At 34.6% G+C, this 27,159-nt stretch overlaps 1 protein-coding gene across 50 annotated transcripts in view; it reads right to left on the bottom strand.

The window, feature by feature from the left end:
- Positions 1-27,159, bottom strand: part of WRN (WRN RecQ like helicase) — a 139,039-nt gene that overhangs the window by 60,545 nt on the left and 51,335 nt on the right. For 45 of the 50 annotated variants that reach the window (XR_012417190.1, XR_012417189.1, XR_012417191.1 and 42 more), the window contains 9 exons: positions 26,471-26,551; positions 23,825-23,966; positions 22,754-22,829; positions 21,253-21,320; positions 20,863-20,971; positions 20,038-20,106; positions 14,679-14,761; positions 10,924-11,030; positions 1,256-1,443 (listed from right to left, as the gene is read on the bottom strand). Coding sequence is in view for 44 of the 50 variants with exons in the window: in XM_015454650.3 (XP_015310136.3) it covers positions 1,256-1,443; positions 10,924-11,030; positions 14,679-14,761; positions 20,038-20,106; positions 20,863-20,971; positions 21,253-21,320; positions 22,754-22,829; positions 23,825-23,966; positions 26,471-26,551 (923 nt within the window). In the remaining 6 variants the exon portion in view is untranslated. The remainder of the gene's footprint in view (positions 1-1,255; positions 1,444-10,923; positions 11,031-14,678; positions 14,762-20,037; positions 20,107-20,862; positions 20,972-21,252; positions 21,321-22,753; positions 22,830-23,824; positions 23,967-26,470; positions 26,552-27,159) is intronic. The other 5 variants (XM_074000640.1, XM_065519053.1, XM_074000639.1 and 2 more) reach the window with 2 other exon arrangements.

The raw sequence follows: 27,159 nt of genomic DNA, 5'->3' as shown, positions 1-27,159 counted from the left end.
TTTTCATATTTTTTGTAGAGACAGGGATTCACCATGTTGCCCAGGCTGGTCTCAAACTCCTGGTCTCAAGTGATCCTCCCACGTCTGCCTCCCAAAGTGCTGGGATTATGGGTGTGACACACCATGACTGGACAAGAAGCATTTATTTTAATGTTTAAAATTATAAACTGGCCGGGTGCAGTAACCAACAACTGTAATTCCAGCACTTTGGGAGGCCAACACAGGTGGATCACTTGAGGTCAGGAGTTTGAGATCAGCCTGAACACCATGGTGAAACCCCGTCTCCACTAAAAAATACAAAAATTAGCCTGGCATGGTGGCGCACACCTGCAATTTCAGCTACTTGGGAGACTGAGGCAGGAGAATAGCTTGAACCCAGGAGGTGGAGGTTGTAGTGAGTCGGGATTGCGCCACTGCATTCAACCTGAGTGACAGAGAAAGACGCTGTCTCAAATAGTAAATAAAGGCTCATAAAAAGTAAAATAAAGGCTTTTGAAAATTTCTTAACATACATATTTAAAATGCCTTTAAACAAAATAAACAGAAAAAAAGTACTAATGTCAGTTTCCTCATCAGTAAAATGAAAATAATAGGTAACTTACTGATGAGTAGTTATAGGGATTAAATTAGATCATTTATATAAAGCGCCTACAATAGTCCTTGGAACACAATACAGGCTCCAATGTGTTTGTAAGATAACCTTTTCCAAGCTCCTTAAGACTGAAGTCATGTAATTAGTAAACTAGGCAGAATTCAGATGAAAGAGTCATTTTATGTTTGCTTGTTTACTTGTCAATCATTAAGAGTATATGTCCTAGCCAGGCATGGTGGTGCGAGCCTGTAGTTCCAGCTACTTGGGAGACTGAGGCAGAAGGACTGCTTGAACCCAGGAGTTTGAGGCTGCAGTGGGTTGTGATCACACCACTGCACTCCAGCCTGGACGACAGTGAGACCTTGTCTCTATAAATAAATAAATAAAAATTTTAAAAACAAAAATAAACAGTATTCGCCCTGTTTAAGCAACAGAATGGGGTATTAAGATATTAGAAGAATTAGTTTCTGCTTTTAAAAATAGACTATTCTCAACCACTGAGTTGATTATATAACATCATGCTTGACTTGAACCAAAACTAGGTGGAATTTGAAATACGTTAAATATGCATTAGAAGAAAACTGTAAAATACATAACTTGTTAAAAAAAAAAAAAAAAAAAAAGGAAATCATTACCAAAATTCATCAACCATTAAATCCTTACCTTGTTGTTTTGACAAGAAATGGCTGCAGATCCTGAAGGATATTCCCTGTTTTTCGCCTAACTTCTAAATACAGGTTTGGTCGATCAAAACCAGTACAGATGATCTGAGGATTTCTCAGATTTAAGCAACGTACAATGTCTTCCCGGATTGAAGAAGTTGCAGTGGCAGTAAGTGCAACAATTGGAACCTGAATGATGTAAAACTGTTATTTTAAAAAGGAAAGAGCCCACTCATTCCCGACATGTGTATTGCTTTCTTACAAAGAGACTGGTAGGACAACAGTCAGAAGTACAATGTCAAAGACGCAACTGTAAAATTTTTTGTAAAGAAAAAAATCTCCCTACTAACTTGTTTCTCAGGCTCCTGGATACAATATTTACTTTTTAAAAATCAGAAATCATTTAAATAAAACATTAAATCCATGAGGTTTCCAAATGCAATTTACCTTGTCTTATTAAATTAAGCCTACCTATTAGCTATCTACTTCTCCATTTATTATTTTTTAACATTTATTACATTTGAAATGGTGCTGATATAAGCAGGAAGTAAATTATGCCTTATATTTGATTAATGGATAATTACAAATTATAAACTCTCACTGAAAATCTAACTACATAAAGCAATGGTCTTTTTTTTTTTTTGGCCTCCTATTTTAAATATATAGGTTTATGTCTTCACAAATCTAGAAGCAAAGCTCCAATGACCCAGATAACCTCTCTTCAGTGGTACTGAGATAATCAATAACACACTATATACAGGAAATATGTATAAATGAAACATGTATGATTAATTGATTGCTAGCAAAGACTTCTTGACTGGATTAGCAGACAGAGCAGGACACTCAGCAGTTACCAGGAAAAACACGAATATGTCATCTTCCAGAAATCCCCTAAAACTAGATCTCATATTTTTATCCTATTATAGGAAATTACATGTAACTATGGTATTGTTTCATAATCAGAAAAAGTGGACTGTCTTACAGCTGTTTCTAAATTATCAGCTATTCTATCACCAAGAATATAACTTTCTTAAAAATATTCTTTCTGGCTCATGACAGATACAGGAAACAATATTCTCATAAAATAGCTCTTCAGATGCACTGCATCTATTTTACAAACCAACTATCACAATTATCTTGTATATAAGTGGAAATGTATGTGCAATTTACCAATTTGCAAAGAAGCAATTCTAGAATATGACTCAAAATTAAAACGAGATCACTTTATTAAAAATTATAAACTACTTTTTCAATCACTATAACTTTACTGAAATAAAAACTCAATCTCCAAACTCACATTAAAAAAAAAAATCAATTAAGTTTGAGAGTAGGTTTTTTCAAATTAAAAAAATTAAATCAAAACGAATGTGACAAGGTAATTAGCATCATTTTTGCATTCTTTATCCTTAAATTTTGTGACACTATTTGAAAAGGCAACCTCAAAATTAATTTCATTGGTTTGTGGCTTAAAATCAGATTGTTCTCTGAATTTACAGTGCCTGCCTAGCAACTTAAAGAGGAACAAGCTAATCTATAAAGAGGTTGGTTTCTCTAATCAACCCCCAACATGGGTGTATTCGTGTTAACACACAGGTTTTAACAAATGTAAGACTGAAACTAAGGGAAGTTTAAAAATTAGAGGTTCTTAGAACATGCACATTCTCACTCTCATAGTAAAGCACTTTCACCAGTTTAAGTGTTTTGGTCAAATAATTTATATAAATGCACTAATAAAATACTTGTTTAATTGCATATTAAAAACAGTGATTTTCAGGATACAGTCCATAAGAAAAGAGGGTTGGGTTTGTTTCTAAGCAATATAATGTATAAGTGGGCAGGTAATATATTTATGAAAATGAGGAAGTAAGCATGAAACATGACGTATCTTTAAGAAGTTAACAGAAAAACCAGGCAAAACAATGGCACCACAGTGGAAAAAATCTGTTTTGGAATCAGATTGTTTGAGTTGAAATCCTGTTTTTGCCACTTACTAGATGTGAGATTTTTGAGCTCTTTATTTAACTCTCTAAGCTTCAGTTTCCTCATCTATAAAATGGCTACAATAACAGTGCCATCTCATAAAGTTATGAATATCAAGTGAGATAAAACATGCAAAGTGCTGTAATGCATCAAATATAGTAAGCGCTCAAAAAGTTTCAACTTTTACAAATATTGTCATTAAAATTAAAAAAAAGAATTCTATATAAGAACTTCAGAGACATGAGTACTACTCCCCGATTTGCAACTGACATTTGCAAGGGCTGCTCTTTCAGCAAAAAAAAAAAAAAAAAAAATGAGATGGAGAGGGCTGTATGATGTGTTAGACCCATCTTGCTACCAGAAATTCCCTATTCCAGCAATCTGGTAACAGTGAAAATCACTATAAATTTACTCTTTTGCCTCAACATTCTAGAAAGATATAGCTCAGAATGTTGCTTCTAGAATTAGAAAATAAAGTAATAGAATATATTAAAAATTAATGATAAACTTCCACTTCAGCAATGAATAGGACCTTTTCTCTTGTAAGTATGTGGCATTTTATGACATTTAAAATATATAAACTAGAGTGAAGCTTAAAAACAACACACAGTCAGGCTATGAGAAGGGTGACAATACATCCTCATTTGCCGGGACATTCCCAGTTTATGCCTGCAGTCATGGCATAATTATTAACAGCTTGAACTCTTTAATTTTCAGAAGCAAACTATTTCGGGTAATAAATTATACTGTCACTTAGTTCTTAACTCACAAAATGTATTCTTTAAGTTGACAGGTCTTAATTTCTTTTTAACAGGCAGCAAGTTTTGCTAAATCAAACAACCAAATATAAACTAATCTTCCTAAATTTATAGTAACAGATTTATGACTATAAATTTAGGAAGATCTTAGACATATACTTCAATGGTGTAGTCCCCACAGATTGAGAAAAGTGTAAGTATTCCACCTGCTTCTAAATTCAGGTCATGTTGCTAATTCTAACTTTGTACTCCATAACATCACACATACTTCATTCATTCATGCACTCATTCTAAATAGTTACTGAGTACCTACTATGTGCTGATCTTTGTAATAGGTACTGGGGAGAAAGTAACAGAAAAACCCCACATGTCTCATGGACTTCACAGTTCCTCTTACCTGAAATGTAAATAGCTTTAAGACTGATGCAAAGCTTTCTGCCTGCCTGTTCTTTCTCAACACCCACTTTGTCTGATTCCCTCCAAATAGGAATCTTTGTGCCAAACAGCTTAGTCATCTCTGCTGTTTTTGAACTTATTGAAATAATATGGTGTGAAACATTCTAGGTTTATAGTAGTTATCCTAGTATAACTGGAATCAGAAGAAGAAAAAAAGCACCAAGAACAGTGAAAAAAAATGATAGTGCTATAACCACCAGGTGGCATGTCTCACCATTTAGCTATAAAGAGGGTTATTGAAAACACCAGGGGAAAAAGGTTTTCTCAGCCATTGCTCGGCCAACACGCTCCCTGCACTGGAGGCCCAACAGAAGGAACGTGCTTTATTAATCCTCCCAAGACATGAAAATGATCCAATGACATCCATGGCCAGACATAATACAAGATTTAATTCAAGCTAAAAAATGTTTAAGAACTGTATAAAATATTTAAAACTCCTTTAACACAATCCTTCTAGAATCAAAGGCCTAGGAAAGGATTACAGAAAGTAATCTTCCTAGTTTCCAAAAGCTTATTTTAAACCATTCTAAATTAATGGAAATCAGTCCTCCAGGTGCACTGTGCCTAGCGACTTTCACCACAGAAATCCCTTCTAAACATGTACTACTAACACTGTTCATCTTTTTGTATTATTTGTACCACTTCATAATACCATATTTTGTTTGGTACTATTACTTCTACTGTTATAGGTATGAATCTAGACTCCTTTACTGAACTATGAGCTACTTGAGGGGAGAAATTACATTTTATGCCTCTTTCAAATCATTTGCTTGTATGGTGTAGCTATTTATGGCCCAACTCTATACTGCCCACTACCTGTTTTGGAAAGTCACTTTACTAATTCTCAGCTTTCTCATCAGAATTCATTCATTCATTCACCCCGTTATATATTGAGCACCTCCTATAAGCCAGGTATTGTTCTAGATTTTATAAACCAACAGTCAAAAACTCCTCCCTACAAAGAATATTCCAGTGAAGAAGAACTCACAGAAAATTAACAAAATATAACACAATAAGTTAAACAGTGATAGTGCTATTTTTAAAAAAGCAAAGGTTCAGGAGTAATGTTGAATGATGGGGGAGGGGGAACTAATCTGATATTTCAAATATGGCAGCCCAGAAGGCCTAAATGCAAAACATCTGAGAGAAGTAGGGGAGAACATCGCACAGATAATGTGGGGGAAACGTATTCAGGGAAAGGAAGCAGCAGGCACAAAGCCCAGGCGCTGGAGCATGCCTGGAATGTCCAAAGAAAAACAAAGAGGGTGATGTGGCTGAATCCGGTGAATGAGGAGACAAGGAGGAGAGAATGAGGTCAGAGGGAAAATGGAAGGGGCTTTTGCCTTTATTTAGAGGGAAATGGCATGCTACTAGGTGGTTCTGAGCAGAAGACATGATCTATCTGACTTCATTTTTAAAGTATCACTCTGGACGCTGTGTTGAAACAGAATGAGGGATGGGAAGAGTGAAAGCAGGAGGCTCTAAGGAGATGGTGGCTTTTACCTGGGGAATGACAGGGATCGAGAGAGAAATGATTTAATCCTGCATATATTCTGAAGACCTCACGAGATTTCCTTACTGTTTAAACAAACAGTGGAGTGTGAGAAAAAGAGAAAAAATTGAGGAAAATTCCAAAATTTTGGCCAATGGAGTTGCTGTTAAACAAGATGGAGAAGAGTGAGGAAAGAGCAGATCTGGAGTGCTACGCAGAAGTCAGTTAGGAAGAGGTTAAGTTTGAGACACCTTTTGGTCATCTCACCAGAGGCATGTTGAGTAGTTACATAGATGTGTGCCTGTGTGTACACACATATATGTACATATATTCTACTAAATAGCTAAAATGAACAAATAGTGACAACACCAAATGCTGGCAAAGAGGCAAAAACAACTGGATCACTCATATACTGCTGATATCAGTCTATGATGGAGATAAAAATTTGGGAGTTCTCAGCATAGGCTTGGTATTTAAAACTGCAGGCTGGGCGTGGTGGCTCACATCTGTAATCCCAGCACTTTGGAAGGCCAAGGCAAGTGGATCACCTGAGGTCAGGAGTTCGAGACCAGCCTGGCCACTATGGTGAAACACCATCTCTACTAAAAATACAAAAATTAGCTGGGCATGGTGGTGCCTGCCTGTAATCCCAGCTACTCGGGAGGCTGAGGCAGGAGAATCACTCGAACCCTAGAGGCAGAGGTTGCAGTGAGCTGAGATCACGCCATTGCACTCCAGCCTGGGCAACAAGAGTGAAACTCTATGTCAAAAATAAAAAAATAAATAAAATAAAATAAAATTGTATATTAGGTGAAATGACCAAGAAAATGAGTACAAAGGTAGGTCCAAAGACTAAGGTTTCTGGAAGGCCAACATTAAAAGGGCAGGGAGATGAGAAGAAACAGGAGACTGAGAATAAAGAGACAGTAAGGAAAGAAGAAATCCAGGAGTGTGTGCTGTCCTATGTGACTACTGAAGAATTATTTCAAGAAGTAGTATGAAGATTTTAATAGCTACCTTGTTGAACCATGATACAAAAATCTGACCCAAGGTCAGCCACATCACTGGAGCTCAATTCACATGGCTTGATTTTCCCTCAATATAAACTTGCTAACTAGTATATTTAATTTCTTTTTGGTTTGTTCTGTTTTAATATCTGCTCCAACTAAACTCTGTGAGATAAGCTAACAAAAGACACTATTTTTGAGATTCCTCTCAATTTGCTATCTATAAGCAAGATTAATGAGCAATGAAATTGAACTAGACAATCTACCAAAAGAATAACAAACAATTTCTAACACAGTTTACTCACAAAACTGGGAAATCCTGGGCTCAGAAGGCACCACTGCCTCACTACTACCAAGAAAACTTAAACATAAGTCAACTTTATTTATTCATTCAAAATTAATATAACAGGCTAGAGAACCCAGAAATAGACCTAGACAAATACACCCAAATGACTTGCAACAAAGGGGCAAATGCAATTTAACAAGGGAAGGGCAGCCTGTTCAACAAAGGGTCTGCAGTAATTTAACATCTATTGGGAAAACAATGAACCTTGACTTAAACCTCACATCTTATACAAAATTTAACTCAAAATGGATCACAGACCTAAAACATAAAACTGTAACAATTTTAGGAAAGAACCATAGGAGAAAATCTTCAGGATCTAGGGCTAGGTGAAGAGCACAATCCATAAACGAAAAAATGATAAACTGGATTTCACTAAAATGTAAAATATGTACTCTGTGAAAGACATGATAAAAAGAATGAAAAGACAAGCTACAAAATGAAAGAAATATTTGAAACCACGTATCTGACCAAGGACTCGTTTCTACAATGTAGTTTTTAAACTCTTAAAACTCAACAGAAAAAAACGAGCACTCCAATTATATAAGGAATTTCACCGGAGGCAAATTAGCATATGAAAAGACATTCAACATCATTAGCCACGAGAGAAATGCAAATTAAAAGTGAGATACCACTCGACACCTATCAAAATGGCTAAAATAAAAAACAGTTGCAACAACAAACGGTGGCAAGGATAACTAGATCATTCACACACTGCTGACAGGAATGTAAAATGCTATAGCCACTTTGGAAAACAGTTTGGCAATTCCTTAAAAACTAAAAATACACTCCTGGCCATTTATCCCAGAGAAATGAAAACTTTTATATTTTCAGGTTGTTTAGCCATTCACCTATTGAAGAACTTTTGAGATACACACAAATGTTCATAGCATCTTTATTCATAATAGTCAAAAACTGGAAAACAACCCAAAAGTTCTTCAACAGGTGAACAGTTAAACTGTAGTACAACCATACCATGGAATACTCTGTAATAATAAAAAGGAACAGACTTCCGAAAAACAGTCACGTGGTACTTAATGGCATTTCTGTCAATGACAGACCACATGTAGAACAGTGGTCCCATAAGATTATAACGAAGCTGAAAAATTCCTATCACCAGGTGATGTCATAGCCGCCATAATGTCTTAGCACAAGGCACTGCTCACGTTTGTAGTAATGCTGCTATCAATAAACCTACTGTCCTGCCAGTCATTAAAAAGTATTGCACATACAATTATGTACAGTATATAACTTGATGAATAATAAACAAGTATGTTACTGGTTCACATATTTACCTATACCCTTTTCCATTATTTTAGAGTATACTCCTACATATTCATTTTCTAAAGTCAGCTGTAAAACAGCCTCAAGCAGGTCCTTCAGGAGGTATCTAGGAGAAGGCATTGTTATCACAGGTGACAGCTCCACGAGTGTTACTGCCCCTAAAGAACTTCCAGTGGGACAAGATGTGGAGGTGGAAGACAGCAATACTGATGATCCTGACCCTGTGTAGGTCTAGGCTGATATGTGTGTTTGTATTTTAGTTTTTAACAAAAAAAGTTTAAAAAATAAAAATAAAATTTTAAAATAAAGGCTTATGGAATGCATTAATCAAGTAAGAAAAAATTTTGTAGAGCCGTACAATGTGTTTATGTTTTAATCGAAGAGTTATTACAAGAGTCCAAAGTCAAAAAGTGTTTTAGGTTTATGAATCAAAATTACAGTAAGTTGAGATTAATTTATTATTAAAGGAAGAAAATTTTTAAAGAAAAATTTAAAATAAATTTAGTGTAGACTAAGTGTACAATATGTATAAAGCCTACAGTAGTGTAATGTCCTAGACCTTCACATTCACTCACCACTCACTCACTCACTCAGAGCAACTTCCAATCCTACAAGCTCCATTTGCAGGAAGCACCCTATACAGGTATACCATCTTTTATCTTTTATACTGTATTTTTACTGTGCCTTTTCTACATTAGATATGTTTAGATACACAAATACTTACCATTGTATTACAATTGCCTGCAGTATTCATTACAGTAACATGCTGGATAGGTTTACAGCCTAGGAGCAATAGGCTCTACCACACAGCCTAGGTATGCAGTAAGCTTTATCATGCAAGTTTGTGTAAGTGCATGTTCAGATAACCACGAAATGTCCTAAGAACACATTTCTCAGAACATATCCCTGTTGTTAAGCAACACATGACCACAAACAACTTGAATGGATCTCAAGGTAATTATGTTGAGTGAAAAAAACTAATTCCAAAAGGTGACAAATTGCATGATTCCATGTATATAACATTCTTGAAATAAAATTTTAAAGAGTGAGAACAGATTTGTGGTTGCCAGTGGCTAGCGCCAGGGGTGGGAAGAACAGCTCCAGGGAGCTTTGTGGTAAGGGAACATTTGGTATCCTGACTGCAGTGGTAGTTACACAAATGTACATGAGATTAAACTGTATAGAACAATACACACACCATGCAAAAGAATACTTACAAAACTGGAGAAATAAGAATAAACTGTAGATACTGTACAAATGTCATATTCCTAGTTTTGATACTGTACTATAGTCATGCAAGATGATACTGTTCAGGAAACTGGGTGAAAGGTACATAGGACCTCTCTATATGTTTTTTTTTGTTTTTGTTTTTGTTTTACAACTTCTTGTGAATTTACAATTTTCAAAATAAAAAATAAAACAGTGCTAGTACTGTGGGTTTTTAAACCATTCATGTAAATATGCCAATCATGTAGAATATTCATGTAAAAGTTTGTTTTGTTTTGTTTTTTGGAGACAGAGTTTCACTCTTGTCGCCCAGGCTGGAGTGCAATGGCACGATCTTGGCTCACTGCAACCTCCGCCTCCTGAGTTGAAGCGGTTCTCCTGCTTCAGCCTCCCGAGTAGCTGGGATTACAGGCACCTGCCACCACGCCCAGATAATTTTTGTATTTTTAGTAGAGACAGGGTTTCACCACGTTGACCAGGCTGGCTTCGAACTCCTGACCTCAGGTGATCCGCCCACCTTGGCCTCCCAAAGTGCTGGGATTACAGGCGTGAGTCCCGGCGCCTGGTCAAAATTTGCTATTTTTTATAATAGGGAAGAAAGGGAAATTCTAATACTGAAATTTTTAATAAAATCTCTGTAGAATAGTTCAAACTTTAGGTTTTCAATGTGATACAATAAGGGGTAACCGGGATTTCACAGCATCCTAGAGTAAAAGGATATATGGATGAAAGATCACTGAGAAGACATTTGGACAAATATGGCCCACAGCCTGTTTTGTTATGGCCCACCAGTGAAAAATGTAACCCTTTACATTTTTAAAGGTTTACTAAAAGAAAAAAGAGAGAGAGAGAGAGGAATATGTGATACAGACTACATGTGGCCTATAAAGCTTGAAATATTTATTACCTGGTCCTTTCAGAAAAGGTTTGTCAAGTCTTGTTCTACTGTATTCCTCAATAGATTATATGCCAACTTCAGAATTTTTTTAAAAATAGTTCTCTTTTCACATTATCCATTTGCTCTTTTATAGCGAAGTCTCCAGCTTTTTTACCACTCCCCAATCCTGAATGCTCTCCTTAGTAAGAATGTAATTTCGGGACATCAGACTTGGCAAAGCTTACCATTGGGAGTGCTGTCTTTAGGGAGCCCAACTTCCTGAATGAATTCCTAAAATCATGCCCCCACTCAGAAATACAGTGAGCCTCATCCACAGCAATGAGTGTGATACCTATAAAAAAGGAAAACACGTAAAGGAAAACATAAAGCTTAAAAGGAAAAAATAAACTCATCTACATCTCCGAAGGAGAACAAATAACCAAAATCAAAGTATTTGGTTCCTATAAAAACAGAAGCATAAATACCATCATATTAAGACAAAAAATCATTATTGGAAATAGGGAGAGGGGAGATATATGAATAAAAGGCTTAAGAATTTTAAAAGGAAATATTTATGTATTAATCCAAAGAAGACATTTATTGGATCTCAGCTTTCATCACTATTCCTTGGAGAGATGAATTGCTTACTGCGACTTTGTCTCCAAAACTATCCACCTGCATTTCTCTTTGGTAATACCTTCAATTTTGTCTCATGCATTAGCTATTAAAAGAGATAAAAAGAGCCAGCAAATTTCTACTGAAATTAACTGCATTGCCACACATCATATTGCAAAGAGTCCTCTGAAATGCCAGTATCAGAGCACAGGAGGACAGCCACATTTTCTAATGTAAAATGGTATGGGAAGAGCTAAATCACATGATGTACAAAGTAGGTAAGAAGAAACGTAATTTGTTCTTTCTTCCTGTAGAAGCCTCTCTGCTCTGCCCCCATACCAGACACACACACTGAAGCAGAATCAACAGTGTGTTGTAATGCATGTCAGAACAATGTCTTCAGATTTTTCAAAGTAGTAACAGTCGTGCTTTTGCCCTCAATTAACAAATTGATACATAAGAATAAGTTTTTCCTTCAATGAGTATGATCATTCTTTGATACTTCTCTGAGCATTAATAATGTTCAGACACTAAGAGGAGGATGATTAAAAAGCTCTAAAGTCAGACTGCCCAGATGCAGAACTTGGCTCCACCACCTGTCATGTGTATTACCTTAAGCAAGTTACTTAAGCTTTCCAAGTCTCAGTCCTCTCACAAGTAAAATGTGGACAATAATAGTACCTAACATTTTCTAGATGCTCTAAAGATTAAATTATATCATTCACATAAAATGCTAAAATAGGGCCTGGCACACACACAGAAAAATTGCTACTACTCCTATTATGGTTAATAAATATCTATTATTATCCAAACACTTTTCTAGCAATAAAAAGACTAATAAAATACAATCCATGACCTGAGGAGTTCACAATTCTAAAAGAGGAGACAGACATGCAAATAAACAATTACAATTCATTGACATTACAAGTTACAACAGTCTTAAGACAGTGTGGAGGAGAAAGAAAGCCAAAAAAAAAACCTACTAAACATAGGGGCAAAGTCAGTTATTTGTATCAAAATTCTCTGGGTACTACTGAGTGGCTGGAAAAAATTCAGTATTATCACTATAATTATTTTGGCTTTTGAAACTAAACCTGAGTGACTGACTGATTTTTCCCTCCTTCCTTCCTTCCTTCCTTCCTCCCTTCATTCCTTCTCTCTCTCTTTCTTTCGTAAGTAGGACTATAACAGGTACCATGCTTAGCTCATTTTTTTTTTCAGAGATGGGGTCTCACACTGTTGCCCAGGCTGGTCTCGAACTCCTGGGTGGAAGCAATACTCCTACTTCAGCTCAGATTTTAAATTAAATAGGTTGAAACAGAGATGATGGTCTCTTTTACTTTAAAACTTTCCTTTTTTTAAAAGCTTTAGTTACAGGTTTGACAAAGTAGCTTTTAATGGAGCTAAACCTTATCCCTCAAAATCAGTTTAGACAAGCTTTTGCCAACATTCACTTAAGTTAAAAGTCTGGTTGGTAAGGAGTCTCCCTATAAAACTATGTTTGCTCTTTCTGTTAAAAATCCAGACTACTTAAGTAATTTAACATTTACTGAAAAATGAGGAATCTGATTAGCTAAATGTCAGACTGCTGTACAAATAACATCCTGCGTATATTCATTTTTGCAAGCATTGTACAATTTCCCGCAACAAAAGGCAAAGGAAAATATTTCAAAAATAATTTTTATTTCATTTATCCCTTTTTATTCAACACTGAGTCAACCAGAGAACATTTTCATCCATCATAAGCAAAGTACACTGCTCTAATAATTGCAGTGTTCAAAATTCACCCATTACAAAAAAATAAAAATAGAGTTTTAACTACTTGTCAAAAGTATTAAGTATTTGTTTAAATACTTAAGCTTATTATTCATTTAACACTATCACAGAAACAAAGCAAACAGTAAAAACGTACCCAGACCACTATAGACATAGACCCTAGCTTTTGCAATACAACCATGAAATTTATATATAGGGTAGTTATTCTTAATTCAAAGTGAAATATTCACAAGAACTTCACACAACCTAATAGGATATCAAATTAATTGTCCATTAAAGGCAAAAAATATAGTATGTCAATAAGGGAGTTTAGGAGCTCATAAATGTACTCGTTGCTAATATATTTAATGAAATGTTAATTGCTGCCCTCATTCTGTTGTTGGTTTTAACACATACCAAAAAAGATACAAGTTTGTTTTCATTATATTGTTGGAAAAATTATCAAATGCTTTCCTACAGTTATATGAAAGTAACCGTTAAACGAGACGTTGCAATTTGAAAACCTAACCTATCTGGAATTATTTCAATACATAATTATATAACAAGATCATATGATATTGAAAAATTAAATTTGGTTAGGTCAACTGAAAGTGTGAAATAGGGGCATTTGCAAGAGGAGCCATGATTGCAATTCTTGGATAGTTGAGCCTAACCACCAAGAAGAAAAAAAAATTCTTTTTTGAGGCATGGTCTCGCTCTGTTGCCCAGGATGGAGTGCAGTAGTGTAATCTCGGCTCACCACAGCCTCCATCTCCCAGGCTCAAACAATCCCCCTACCTCAGCGTCCCAAGTAGCTTGGACTACAGGCATGCACCACCAGGCTCAGCCAATTTTTTAAAAAATTCTTTGTAGAGACGAGGTCTCACTATACTGAGGCTTAAAACATTTTTAAGAACAAAAAAAAGTGCTATCAGCTTTTGACTAATTCTATATTTACACTTTCTAGGAAATAAACTCTGACTTATCCAAGTTTTTGGTTTTTGTAATAAATCAAACTCACTAGTGGCAACTAATCAAAGGTACTCTGGTTTCCAACCCTGGCTATACATCAGAATCACCTGTGAGAAGCCACCAATGCCAGGTGCCACCCCACGCCTGTTAAATCAGAATTTTCAAGGTTGGGGGTTGGTTACCTACATTTTTTTTAAGTTTGAAAAGTGATTCTTATGAACAAAGAGAGTACAAAACCACTACATTGACTTAATTTAGATACAGAACATGAAAAATAAGTAAATTAAAATTTCATAGAACCTAGGATTCAACATTCATTCAACAATATGTTTAAGTGCCTATGTGCCAAGCACACTGCATTGGGGAAACATAAATTTTAAGAAGTGGTATTTTTCCCTTGAAAAGTGTATAGCCTAGCAGAAGAAAACAGATATATAAACAGGTAATTATGCTAACAGAGCCTAATTTCTGTAGCAAAAGGAATTATAGAGTATCATGGGATAAGATAGGTGAAACGCCCAATTAGAGAGTCAGATTTCCTGGAGGAAGTAATGTTTGAAATAAATTTTAACAGAAGTGAAATCCAGTGTCCATCCACAGGTTTAACTTTAAAGATTAACTCAGTAAGTATTTACAAAGATCTTTCTTTACCACTTACCAATATCAGCCTCGAGTTGCTGGAGTAGGCCTATGTTACCTGAACAGTATTCTGGAGTTATGTATACAATCCGGTATTTGCCTCTGCAAAAACAAACAAAACAAAAAGAAAAAAAAAAAAGAAAGGAAACATATTAACAATAAAGAAAACAATCATCTCAAGGAATTACAACTTAAAATCAAAATACCTGATGAATGTTTAAATACTTTATGTCACGAAAATCTAAAAGATGGCTATATACATACAGAGAATGCTTACCTCTTCAGAGAGAAAAATGAGGATGACTCACTAAAGACTACATATAAAAAGAAAGCCCTATTGCATTTTCCAAACCCAATTCCAGTCTCTTCCTAAGGGCTGGCTAATTTCTTTTAAGTGGGATCTATGAGACATTCCTTTATCCTTAATACAAAATTCAATATACACTTATGCTAGCTTGAGTTAATTTCTATTCTGGGTAGACAGAATCCTAATTAAGACACTGTTTGTAATAAGGCTAGGTCTGGGGCAAAATATTTACAGAGTCTGTGCTCCATTCTATGAAATGAAGACCTAGATCAAGCCAAATGTAATGAAACTTAATTTTCTATATGAAAAGACTTTAAAAGCATTCACCTGTCCATTCAACAGATGTTTAAGTGTCTACTGTGCGCTAGGCACTGTGCTTTCACAAGGAATCAAATATTAACAAAACAGATATGCCTTTACCTTTATGAAATTAACATTGTATTCTAATTAACATAGGAAACAGTATAAAGAATAAGGTCTGATGTCAAACTGCCCAGTTCTACTTCTTACAAGGTAAGTGATGTTAGCCAAGTTACTTTAGCATGCCCAGTTTCTTTGGTATAAAATAGTGACAATAATTATCAAGACAGCTATTGTTTTGATATCTAGATTCAAGGTAAACGCAATCAAAATCCCAGCAGGCATTTTGGTTGAAAAGGTGATGCTGACATGCTCACAGAAATACAAAGGACACAGAATAGCCAGAAAAACTCTGAAAGAAAAGAACAAAGCTAGAGGCCTTGCACTATCTGATTTCCAGGTTTATTATAAAGCTACAGTAATCAAGACACCAATCAAGACAGACATAGATCCACCAAACACAGAATAGAGAGTGCAGCAAATGACCCACATATATGCAGTCAATTTATTTTTGACAAAGGTACAAAGTCAATTCAGTGTAAAAGCATAGTCTTTTTTAAAAATGGAGCTGGAACAATAGGTGAAAAATATATAAACTGTAATCAATATCTCCTACAATAGACAACATTTACTAAAAATTAATCATAAATCTAAATGTAAAACTTAAAACTATAAAACTTTTAGGAGAAAATATAAAAGCAAATCTTTGTAACCTTGGGTCAAAACACTAAAAGCAAAAATCCCTAAAAGAACAAATCGACAAACTGGACTTTATCAAAATGAAAAACGGCTGCTCTTCAAAAGAACTGTGTGGAAAGTATGAAAAGTCATAAACTAGGAGAAAATGTTTTTAAAGCATATATCAAATAAAGAATTTATATTCAGAATATAGAAATGACTATCAAAACTCAGTAAGTAAAAAGAATAAGCAGAAGATTTGAACAGACACTTCCTCAAAGAAGATATACAGATGGCCAGTAAGTGTATGAAAACATGTTCAATATAATTAGTCATTAGGGAAAAGCAAACTAAAAATAAAATGAGATACTATTAGAATGGCTTAAATTAAAGATCAGCTAGACTAAGTGATGGCAAGGATGGGGAGGAACTGGACCTCTCATACACTGCTGGTGGGAACATCCCATGACACAATCACTCTCAAAAGCTTGGTAGTTTCTTAAACAAAGAATTAGCATATAATCTAGTAATTCCACTCTTAGGCATATATGCAAAAGCGTTGAAAATGTATGTTCATAAAAAAATTGGTACACAAATGTTCATAGCACCATTATTCGTAACAGCCAAAAAGGAAAAAACCCAAATGTCCATCCCTGATGAACGAATTTTTTAAAATGTGTATGCCCATACTATGGAATATTATTCAGTCATAAAAAAAGACTAAATGAAGTACTGATATGATTATGCTAAGAAGAAGCCAGACACAAAAGACTATGTACTGTATGAGTTCATTTATAGACATATCCAGAATAGGCAAATCATAGAGACAGAAAATAGACTAGTGGTTGGAAGTGGGTAGAACAGAGACAAAAGGCCAGGCAGATTGGCTCACGCCTGTAATCCCAGTGTTCTGGAAGGCTGAAGTGGGACAATTACTTGAGCCCAGGAGTTTGAGAACAACCTAGGCAACAGAGCAAAATCTCATCTCTATTAAAAATAAAACAAATTAGCCAGGTATGGTAACTTGTGCCTACAGTTCCAGCACTCAGGAGACTGAGGTGGAAAGATCGATTGAGCCCAGGAAATCAAGGCTGCAGTGAACCATGATCATGCCAGTGCACTCCAGCCCGGGCGACAGAGGGAGACCCTGTCTCAGAAAAAAAGAAAAGAAAATAAAAGGGACAATAGGGAATGACCACATAATGGGTACAGAAATTCTTTTGGGAGTTAGGAAAATGTTCTGGAATTAATATATATTAATATTATATATAATATATATTATATAGTATTACTATATATTATATAGTAATAATGTTATATATTATATATTATACTATATATTATTACTACACCAAAACCCACTGGACTTTAGTAACGATTAAAATGGTAAAAGTGGCCGGGCACAGTGGCTCATACCTATAATCCCAGCACTTTGGGAGGCCGAGGAGGGCAGATCACGAGGTCAGGAGATAGAGACCATTCCTGCCTAACACGGTGAAACCCCGTCTCTACTAAAAATATTTTAAAAATATATAAAAAAAATTAGCCGGGCATGGTGGCAGACACCTGTAGTCCCAGCTACTTGGGAGGCTGAGGCAGGAGAATGGCGTGAACCTAGGGGATGGAGCTTGCAGTGAGCCGAGATCAAGCCACTGTGCTCCAGCTTGGGCAACAGAGCAAGACTCCATCTCAAAATAAAATAAAATTTAAAAATGGTAAAAGTTATGTTCTGTGAATTTTATCTCAATTAGAAAAAACAAAGTTAAACATATATCCATCACATGTTCCAGTCATTCCATTTCTTCATATAAAATCAATAAAATGAAAACATATGTCCATATGAAGACTTATATATGAATGTTCACAGCAGCTTTATTTGTAATAACTCAAAACTGGAAACAATCTAAATGTCTATCAGGTGAATGGATAAACAAGTTGTTGGATATCCATAAAATGTAATCCACTTAACAATAAGAGGAATGAACTATTACTCAATGTAATAACACGGATGAATCTCAAAATAATTATACTGCATTATTTAAACCAGACAAAAAGAAAGAGCACATAAAATATGATTGACTCCGTTTATACATAATTTTAGAAAACGCAAACTAGTCTATGGTAACAGGAAGAAGATCAGCAATTACCTGGTGACTGGGATTGAAACAAAAAGGTAAACTTTGTGGGTGATGAATATGTTCATTAACTGGATTGTGATGATGGTTTCGTGAGTGCATAACTGTGCCAAAACTTACCAAATTATACTTTCTTAGCATATAAAATTTATTGTAAGTCAATTACACCTCAATAAAGGTGATTTAAAATGCTTAGAAAAAAGAAAGCATGTTCACAAAAAAGATTTTTATAAGGATGTGTATAGCAGCTTTATTAGAAACAGTCCAAAACTAGAAAAATAGCCTAGGTGTCTATCAATAAGAAAATGTAAAAACAAACTGTGCTATATTCAATGAAATACAATAAAATAACACTCAGATATTTTAAAAAACAAACAAACAAACAAACAACTATGCCAAGTGCAGAGGTTCACGCCTGTAATCCCGGCACTTTGGAAGGCCAAGGCAGGAGGATCGCTTTCTCATTTTATCTCAGAAAAAACAAAGTTAAACATATATCCACCACAGGATCCAGTCATCCCACTCCTTGATATTATCAATAAAATGAAAACATATGTCCATACAAAGACTTATATGTGAATGTTCATAGCAGCTTTATTTGTAATAATCCAAAACTGGAAGCAATCCTGAGGTCAGGAGTTCAAGACCAGCCTGGGCAACCAAGGAAGCTCCTGTCTCTACAAAAAATTTAATAATTAGCCAGGCATGGTGGAACATGCCTGTAGCCCTAGGTACTTGGGAGGCAGGAGGATAGCTTGAGCCCACAAGTTAGAGGCTGCAGTAAGCTATGATTGCACCACTGTACTCTAGCCTGGGTGACAGGACACGGTGTCTCTAAAAAAACAAAAACAAAACAAAACAAAACCAAAAACTACTGATACATGCAACAGCATGGAAGAATCTCAGAAACATTACACCAAATGAAAGAAGTCTCACACAAAAGAGTTCATATTGTGCGAACACATTTATACGGCATTCTACCAAACTATGGCAGAGAAAATCAGAGCAGAGGCTTGCCTAGGATGGAGGATGGAAGGACAGACTGGGGAGAGACATGAAGAAACTTTCTAGAGTGTCAGTAATATTCTGTATCTTGTCAGAGGTTTGGTTTACATCTTTGTATGTATTTATCAAAACTCAGTAAATACATGTGTATCTCATGTGTATGTATATACTAATATGTATGTAAAGAAAGCAGCTGCTTAATGGGCAGGGGTGTTCTTTTGGGAGTGATGAAAATGTTCTAAATTAGAACATGCATATATATGCATATATATTAATATATGTGTGTGTATGTATATGTATGTGTATATATGTTTGTGTGTGTGTACATATATATACACACAGGCACACAAAATGGGTGTGTGTATGTGTGGCTGAGATGATATTCTCCTTAGGAATTACATCATGATAGAATTGGTTGGGCAAGAGACCTAGAATCCAGTCCCTGATCAGTCAGTCATTGAGTGACTTCGGGCAAATTACTTGTCTCTGATTGTCAGTTTTCTCATCTATAAAATGAGATAAATCTTGATACTCTCCAACTTCTCTTCCAAAACCAAAATTTTTATAATTCTATGACTACAATGCAAATCTTATAGCCCAAGAACTGAGAATAACAGATTTCTTCAAGTTTGAAGGATTTAAAAAGTAACAGTCCTGCAAAGGTACTATAAAAAGAAAGTGCATTTTAAAATCATGGACTTTTTTTCAGGCATTTAATAAAATTTGTTTGTGTACAAAAGTCTCTCACATACCACAGACATCTGACCACATGATTAGAAATCACAGAAATTACTCACAACTTCCTCAGCAACATGTAATTCACCCATGTAACAAACTTGCTCATGCAGCCCCATGAATCCAAAATAAAAGTTGAGGGAAAAAAAATTACTCACAATTTAATGTCTGTTAGAACATTTTCTGACTGTGCTGATCCAAGGAAGCAAGTTGGGATGTTGGACATTCTATTAGAAGAAAAACAAATATTCTGGCCCCATGTACACATTACACATATCAATTTGATTCTTAAGTGAGCAAGAATAAAGAAATATAATAATGTATACTCTGATTCTTTGCTAGAACCTATTCCTTCTATCTAACTGTATGTTTGTACTCATTAACCAACAGTAGGGTAACTATAGTTAACAACAATAATACTGTATATTTCAAAGCAACTCAAAGAAAAGATTAGAAATGTTCCCAGCACAAAGAAATGATAAATGTTCAAGCTGATGAAGATGAACAAATGCCCTGATTTGATCAAGTGTATTTGATATGAGTGTATCAAAATACTACAGTACCCCATGAATATGTAAAGATATTATGTATCAATTTAAAAACAGATTGCAAGCTCAGGTTGAAGAAGCTGAAAAATTTTTCATAGATAAAAAATATACTTCCATGTATACACTTCTTATCAAGCTAAAAAGCAAGCATAATAGAAACAAAATAATTTTGAGATATTCAATGTAAACCAGCATAAAGTAATAATGTTTTTTAAAAGAATTTTATCAGGGCCACCTGATAGCTTTGAATTACAGAGAACACAAGAAAGAAGATAAGCTCTTCCACTAAAGTGTCATTTATTACTAATAAAGATAAAGCAATACCTGCAGAAATGTGTTATTGTGAACTAGATTTTAACATGCATGATGGATCAGATGTTTCATCCGCAGAAGAAAAAAAGAGGGTGATGTTGCAGCAATGATAACATGACTTACTTAAGCTGTAGCACTTGGTCTTCCATCAGAGAAATAAGGGGAGAGATGACAAGGCCAATCTTGCCTACATAAACAGGTGGATACTGGAAGCACAAACTCTTTCCATATCCTTGAAATGAAAAAAATACGCTCATAGAAATAAAAAGAAACCTTTGACGCTTTCATTTCTTTTTACAATGTACTTATACAGATGAATGGTCAATACTAGTATGCTATCTTTCTAAAAGTTAATTGATACATAAATCTGAGCATCTGTTCTCTGTTCACTCTCTTCTATATTTTACATCATTTGTAGTTGCATTTGTATTTTGAGAGTTTAATGAAAGATTATTTCAAACTCTTCATGCTTTATTTTTAAAGGATTAGGTTATTTGCTTAAATACAACTTACCAGTTGCCATGACAGCAACATTATCTCTTCTTTCTTCCAATACTGAATGAATCACTTTCCATTGAACTCTTGAAGGTAAAAAGCAAAAAGCTATTTTGTTTTATTAATAAGAAACCCAAGGTACAAATTAAAATCCATTCAATTTTTCATTTCCTTTAATAGAATTTATTTTCGAACTTCATACATAAATCTGCACAAACTTGGAACTTTAAAACAATGAATGCCATTTGACCAACCTTCCATTCAAGCTAACTAACAACTACCATTTGGTATATGTATTAAATTTCATTACATACATCTAAAGTAAAAAACAGATTCTAAGTTTCATACTAGATATCCAAAAGAATCAATACTTCAAAATAATAAGAGAAATGTTCCAGGGACAAGAACTGACTGAAAAGGGAAATAAGGGAACTCTGTGAGGTGATGATAATGATATCTCTTGATAACAATTTGGGTTACATGGGTATGCACATGTATACTTAAAATTTGCAAATGTACACTTAAAAAGTTTTTATTTCCTTATGTGCAAATTTTACATCAAAAGAAAAAACTGTAAGTAAATATTTAACTCGTTAATAATTTACATGCTGAAATCCTTAGGCGGAAGTGTAATGGTGTCCTCAATTGACCCTGAGATGCATATTAAAACTGGAATGAATTAATGGATGGATAGAGAGTTGATACGTGATAAAACAAGTATAGTAATGATAGTAGAATTTAGGTGGTGGGAATACAGACATGCACAGAAAAAAAATTCTTTCAACTTTACTACATCTTAGAAAATTTTCTTAATATCATGGGAAAAACCAATTGGAGAGGTGGTCTTCTGGCATGCTGTTAATGACCTATTCTTAACTAAGTGCTGGCTACAGGGTGCCCAGTTTATGAAAATTCATTGATCTCTACACCATGCGCACTTTTCTGTATGTAAGACATAAATAAAAAATGTTTAAGATCAAAAGAAAAGAGGAAAGAAATACTTCAGTGGATTACATTTTAAATTCTCAGAATAGGAAAAATCCAGTCTAGATTTTCATATGCTTATTAGTTTTATTCACATTTACTTGTTCATCTCATTCTTATTCATCTCATTTAATCCTTACAAAAATGTGCCCGCTAGATGTAAACATATTTTGAGTACATTAAAATAGATAAGATTATCACTATTCCTCAAATTGTTGTATTAAGAACTTCTAGTACATCTGCATGTTCTGGGTAATATACACAAAACAGGCACATAGACACTCATTTAATGAAAAACAAGTCAGTATTAAATTAACACTTTTTTATAAGTATCTTTAAACAAGTTTCTACTCAGAACTGCTCAGTTAAAGGAAAACCATTTCTCCTCACTTATAAAAAACAATTTGCAGAAACGAATTTTATACAAATTATCACTTTGAAATAATTTTGTAGTCACACAGAAAAAACAGTGTGGCATGTATAACCATAAAGAGAATACTAAATATGTGATTTGATTAACTGAGATTATACTCACGGTTTAAAACTGGAATGGCCAAAGTACATCTTGAGGCAAGTAACTTGCTCTTCATTGGGTGCTGGCAACAAAGAGTCTTGAAATAAAATAAAATGGGCATTTATGTTCAAATAGAAAAATACCACATAGAGGGAGAAAACAGGTCATTTCATTGGCTTCTTTGAAAGAATACAGTGATAGCTATCATGGGTTAATGTTTTCTATTTTTCAATTTCAATATAAATTGGTCTTCTGGGTACCATATATGACACTTGGATTACTTTTAAGTATTAGAATTTTGTTGTGATTCACACTTTGCCAGGACTATTAAAAAAAAAAAAAAAAAAAAAAAAAAAAACTGATGTTTTAGAATCAGGAATACTTCTAAAGGCTAACATTTAGATGTTATAACATAACAATCCAAATGTGATAATATAACCAACCTTCAATTAATGGTAATCAGAAATTACATTAGTGCTACACTAAAAAAGTCCACAGATAAAATAAAATCTTTGTTTTAGTTACCTAAAGCTAAATGTAGTTACACCTAAATTTAGTTACCAAAATCTCATTTAGTTTAGTTACCTAAATCTAATTTAGTTAGGAAAAGATAGTTACCTACATCTTTGGTCAAAATTCTAACTGCACAGCACAATGAAGTTATGTTAGCTCTGCCCAACTCACTTACCCTGTCCACAGTGAGCTTGAAATATTCCTGAGTAGCCAAGAAAGGGCAATACAAAGAATCAAGATAATTTACCACGAAACAAAGAAAGTTCATTATTAGAGTTCTCAGCTTTAATAATTCTAAATGAGAACTATAATGATTTGGAGAAATCACATCTGTATTTAATACAAAAAAACAAAGGGAAAGGTATTTTTATTATCATAATGCAACTATTACTCTATTTTTGTAAGTAGTAAGGTTGTGCTTTATGGAGACAAAAGCACTAAGGAGACAAAAGCTTATAAGGATCCAATAATTATATGCCACAAAATCCCTGACCTCCAAACCATCCAAAACCGGATCCTAAGTTAAATTCAGTGGTAGGAATCACAGGTGAGTCATTTCAAACACACTCCAGTGCTTACCCTTACCATCATCTTCTTCCTCTTCATTAGCTTCATTTTCATCATCTTCTTCTTCTTTAGTTGGAAGACCCAGATTTCTTTCCATATCTAAGCATTTAGAATGAGTTGGTTCTACCGTGCCACTATTGAGGTTTTCTAAAGACTGAAAGTTTAAAAGAAATTTTAAAAGCAAAACCACTGACAGTGTCGTATCTTTTTCACCAAACACAAAAGGACTATTATTAACACGGCCTACAATTTTGTTGAAAGCTGGCAGATGTGCAAGCCATACTACAAAAGAACATGTGTGCTCCAGTTTAAATATGTGCTCATGAATGGTTTCTAAGGCGCAAGGCCAAAGATGGAACATTTCCAGCATAAACAAGGCTCATTAATACCATATAATAAACTGCCCCTGGGGAAAGCTATCATAAATTTTATATTTGGATAATTTAAAACATTTTTTCTTTATTGCACTTCAATATTTTCGATTCCCAAGTAGTAAATGTGGATTTTAATGTTATTTTTGTAACAAGTTTCTCTATATCATGTGTCAGTCACATTATTTTTAAATAAGGCTGAAACTATAAGCAAACAATAAATGTGCTTTGGAATTCTCAAAACAACAAAAGATTCCAATCATTTTAGAAAAGGAATTTTACAAACGTGAAATGAAGTTATTTGTTTTTATTTTGGCTTGACAGTATCTGACATTCTCCCCTAAATAAAGATTATCTATTTCAAGAATATTTCAAAATTGTTTCATCTATAACATTCTTTAACCATGAAGAGACAGGAAGACTTTATTAAACTACAGTTTTTGCTTTCTCTTTTTATTAAACCTTTTATTTAATATTTTCATTTTGAAGGTTTTTTTTTAAAAAGTATGTTCATTTCAAGCCTGAAGGCAAAAAAAAGAAGTGCTTCTGTTTCTGTTTGTTTTATTTTATTCAAGTCCACACACATACTTAGAATGCATTTTTAAAACAGAGTTCTCTAATATGGGCATCCAGGTTGCTTTCTAAGAGATTTAACATATATGTTTGTAGACGTCCACAAGTTTCCTATAAATGTACTATCGGAACAGTACTTCTCAGAGAAATGGATAATTAATAACAAAATACAATTCAGCATTTATGTTCTAGTTTTACTGTTAGCTAATATTTATTAAACACTTACTAAGTGTCAGGCTCTCTACTAAACTCTTTACAAGCAACATCTTAAATAATAATTATAAAACTGAGTATCAAAGATGCTAAGAAACTTCCCCAAAGTCACACAGCTACTAACTGGAAAAGCTGGGATTCAAACCTACATCTGAATTCACAATCTAGTCTTTTTTTGTTGTTTAATTGAGACAGGGTCTCACTCTGTCACCCAGGCTGGAGTGCAGTGGCATGGTCACGGCTAACTGCAGCCTCAACCTCCCCAGGCTCAGGTGATCCTCCCACCTCAACCTCCCAAGTAGCTGGGACTACAGGCGCACGCCACCACACCCAGTCAATTCTTGTATTCTTCTGTAGAGACAGGGTTTTGCCATGTTGCCCAGGCTGGTCTCAAACTCCTGGAATGAAGTGATCCTACTGCCTCGGCCTCCCAAAGTGCTGAGATTACCTGACTGAGCCACCATGCCTGGCCCTAGAATATACATTCTTACTCACTACTTGGCCTCAAAACTAAAAAAGTCAGGAAATTAATCTCATTTCATAAAAATAAAAAAACTCATCAACCTAAAGATTAGCAATAAAAAAATGCATAATGGTGAACCTCTGTGTTTTTCTTCATTTTTTACTTAATTTAGCTACACTGGCTTTTCTTATTATACATCTTTGGTTCATAACACCTGACAAAGAAATTAGAGGTAAAGGAATAGAAAATATATAAATTACAAACTAGTATGTTCAATCTCGATAATAAATGAGAGTAAAACTGAACCATTTAATCCATTTGAAAATTATATAAAATACCCATAGTAAATAATACCAAAGGAAGAAAAGATGATTATTGAATGTATAAAAACAAAACTTCCAAATAAAAACGGATACACATGAATTGGAAGAAAGGAAATGCAACTTCAATAATGGAGAGCTGAATCGCTACCCATATTCCAGGAAAAAATTACAAGAAAGTAACACAAGAAGGAACACAGGGCTGGATGCAGCGGCTCATGCCTGCAATCCCAGCACATTGGGAGGCTGAGGCCAGGGGATCACTTGAGCCCAGGAGTTTAAGACCACCCTGGGCAACATGGTGAAACCCCATCTCTACAAAAAATACAAAAATAAGCCAGATGTGGTGGTGCATGCCTGCAATCCCAGCTACTCAGGAGGCTCATGCAGAAGGATCACTTGAGCCCAGGAGGTGAAGGTTGCAGTGAGCCGAGATGGCGCAACTGCACTCCAGCCTGGGTGACAGAGTGAGACCCTATTTCAAAATAAAAAACAAGAAGGAACAAAGAAAGCACATTTAAACTTAGTATATTACCTCTAACCCATTATTCACAGACTACGTAAAAGAAACATGAACTGGAAAATGTGAAATCTAATGTTACGTAATTACTAGCAATTTTATTGTGGTGGAACCTGGTTTAGAATTAGTTAATATTTTACTTAATTAAATGTGCTTTGGAAAGAACTTGAAGTAATGTTATTGTAATTGTAAACATACCTTAAGCATCTCCATTTCTAAATCTTCATCACTCTCAATTACATAGGATGTATCGTTTTCATTATTAGTGGGAGATAAATGCTTTTAAAAAAAGTATTCAGCATTAATTTCCAGTATAATTGACTTCATATCCTCTTTTCTGCAGAATAAAGCTCCTATGTACTAGATATCTTTAGACAACTTCCTCTTCCCTAATGAATATATAACGTATATTTACATGTTTATATGATAGACAAAAAAAGAAGAGAGAGAAGAATGAGCAAAGAAAGAACCAAAGAGAAAGAAAGTAATACAGTTAGGAATACAAAGTTAGATAAAGAGACAAAATAAAATCCCTGCTCTAAACAAGAATACAAAATGACAAGTTCAACTCAGGTTAAACAATGTCAAACTATGTCTCCCAAACTTTTTGAGTATAAGAACTCTTCACAACGTTGAAAAATGCCGTACAAAGAACAACAGTTGTTCTTTGACATCCACTGATTTAAAAAGATTGCAAAAAACTACTATGATTGTAATATCTTTAAATAAATCAGTATTTTACCAATAGCATTCTCTGTATCATTGAAAAGTAGTGTCAGAGATGTTATTTATTCAGTCTATTGCCAATGTTTGGGTATGAGGAAACTTTTCAATAATTTGGCAATCTCCAAGAACTAAGTGTCCAACAAGATGGGATCCCCCACAAA

The sequence above is a fragment of the Macaca fascicularis genome, chromosome 8 (assembly GCF_037993035.2).
Source record: "Macaca fascicularis isolate 582-1 chromosome 8, T2T-MFA8v1.1".
Taxonomy (NCBI): Eukaryota; Metazoa; Chordata; class Mammalia; order Primates; family Cercopithecidae; genus Macaca; species Macaca fascicularis.
This window is presented reverse-complemented; position numbering and strand designations above follow the sequence as displayed.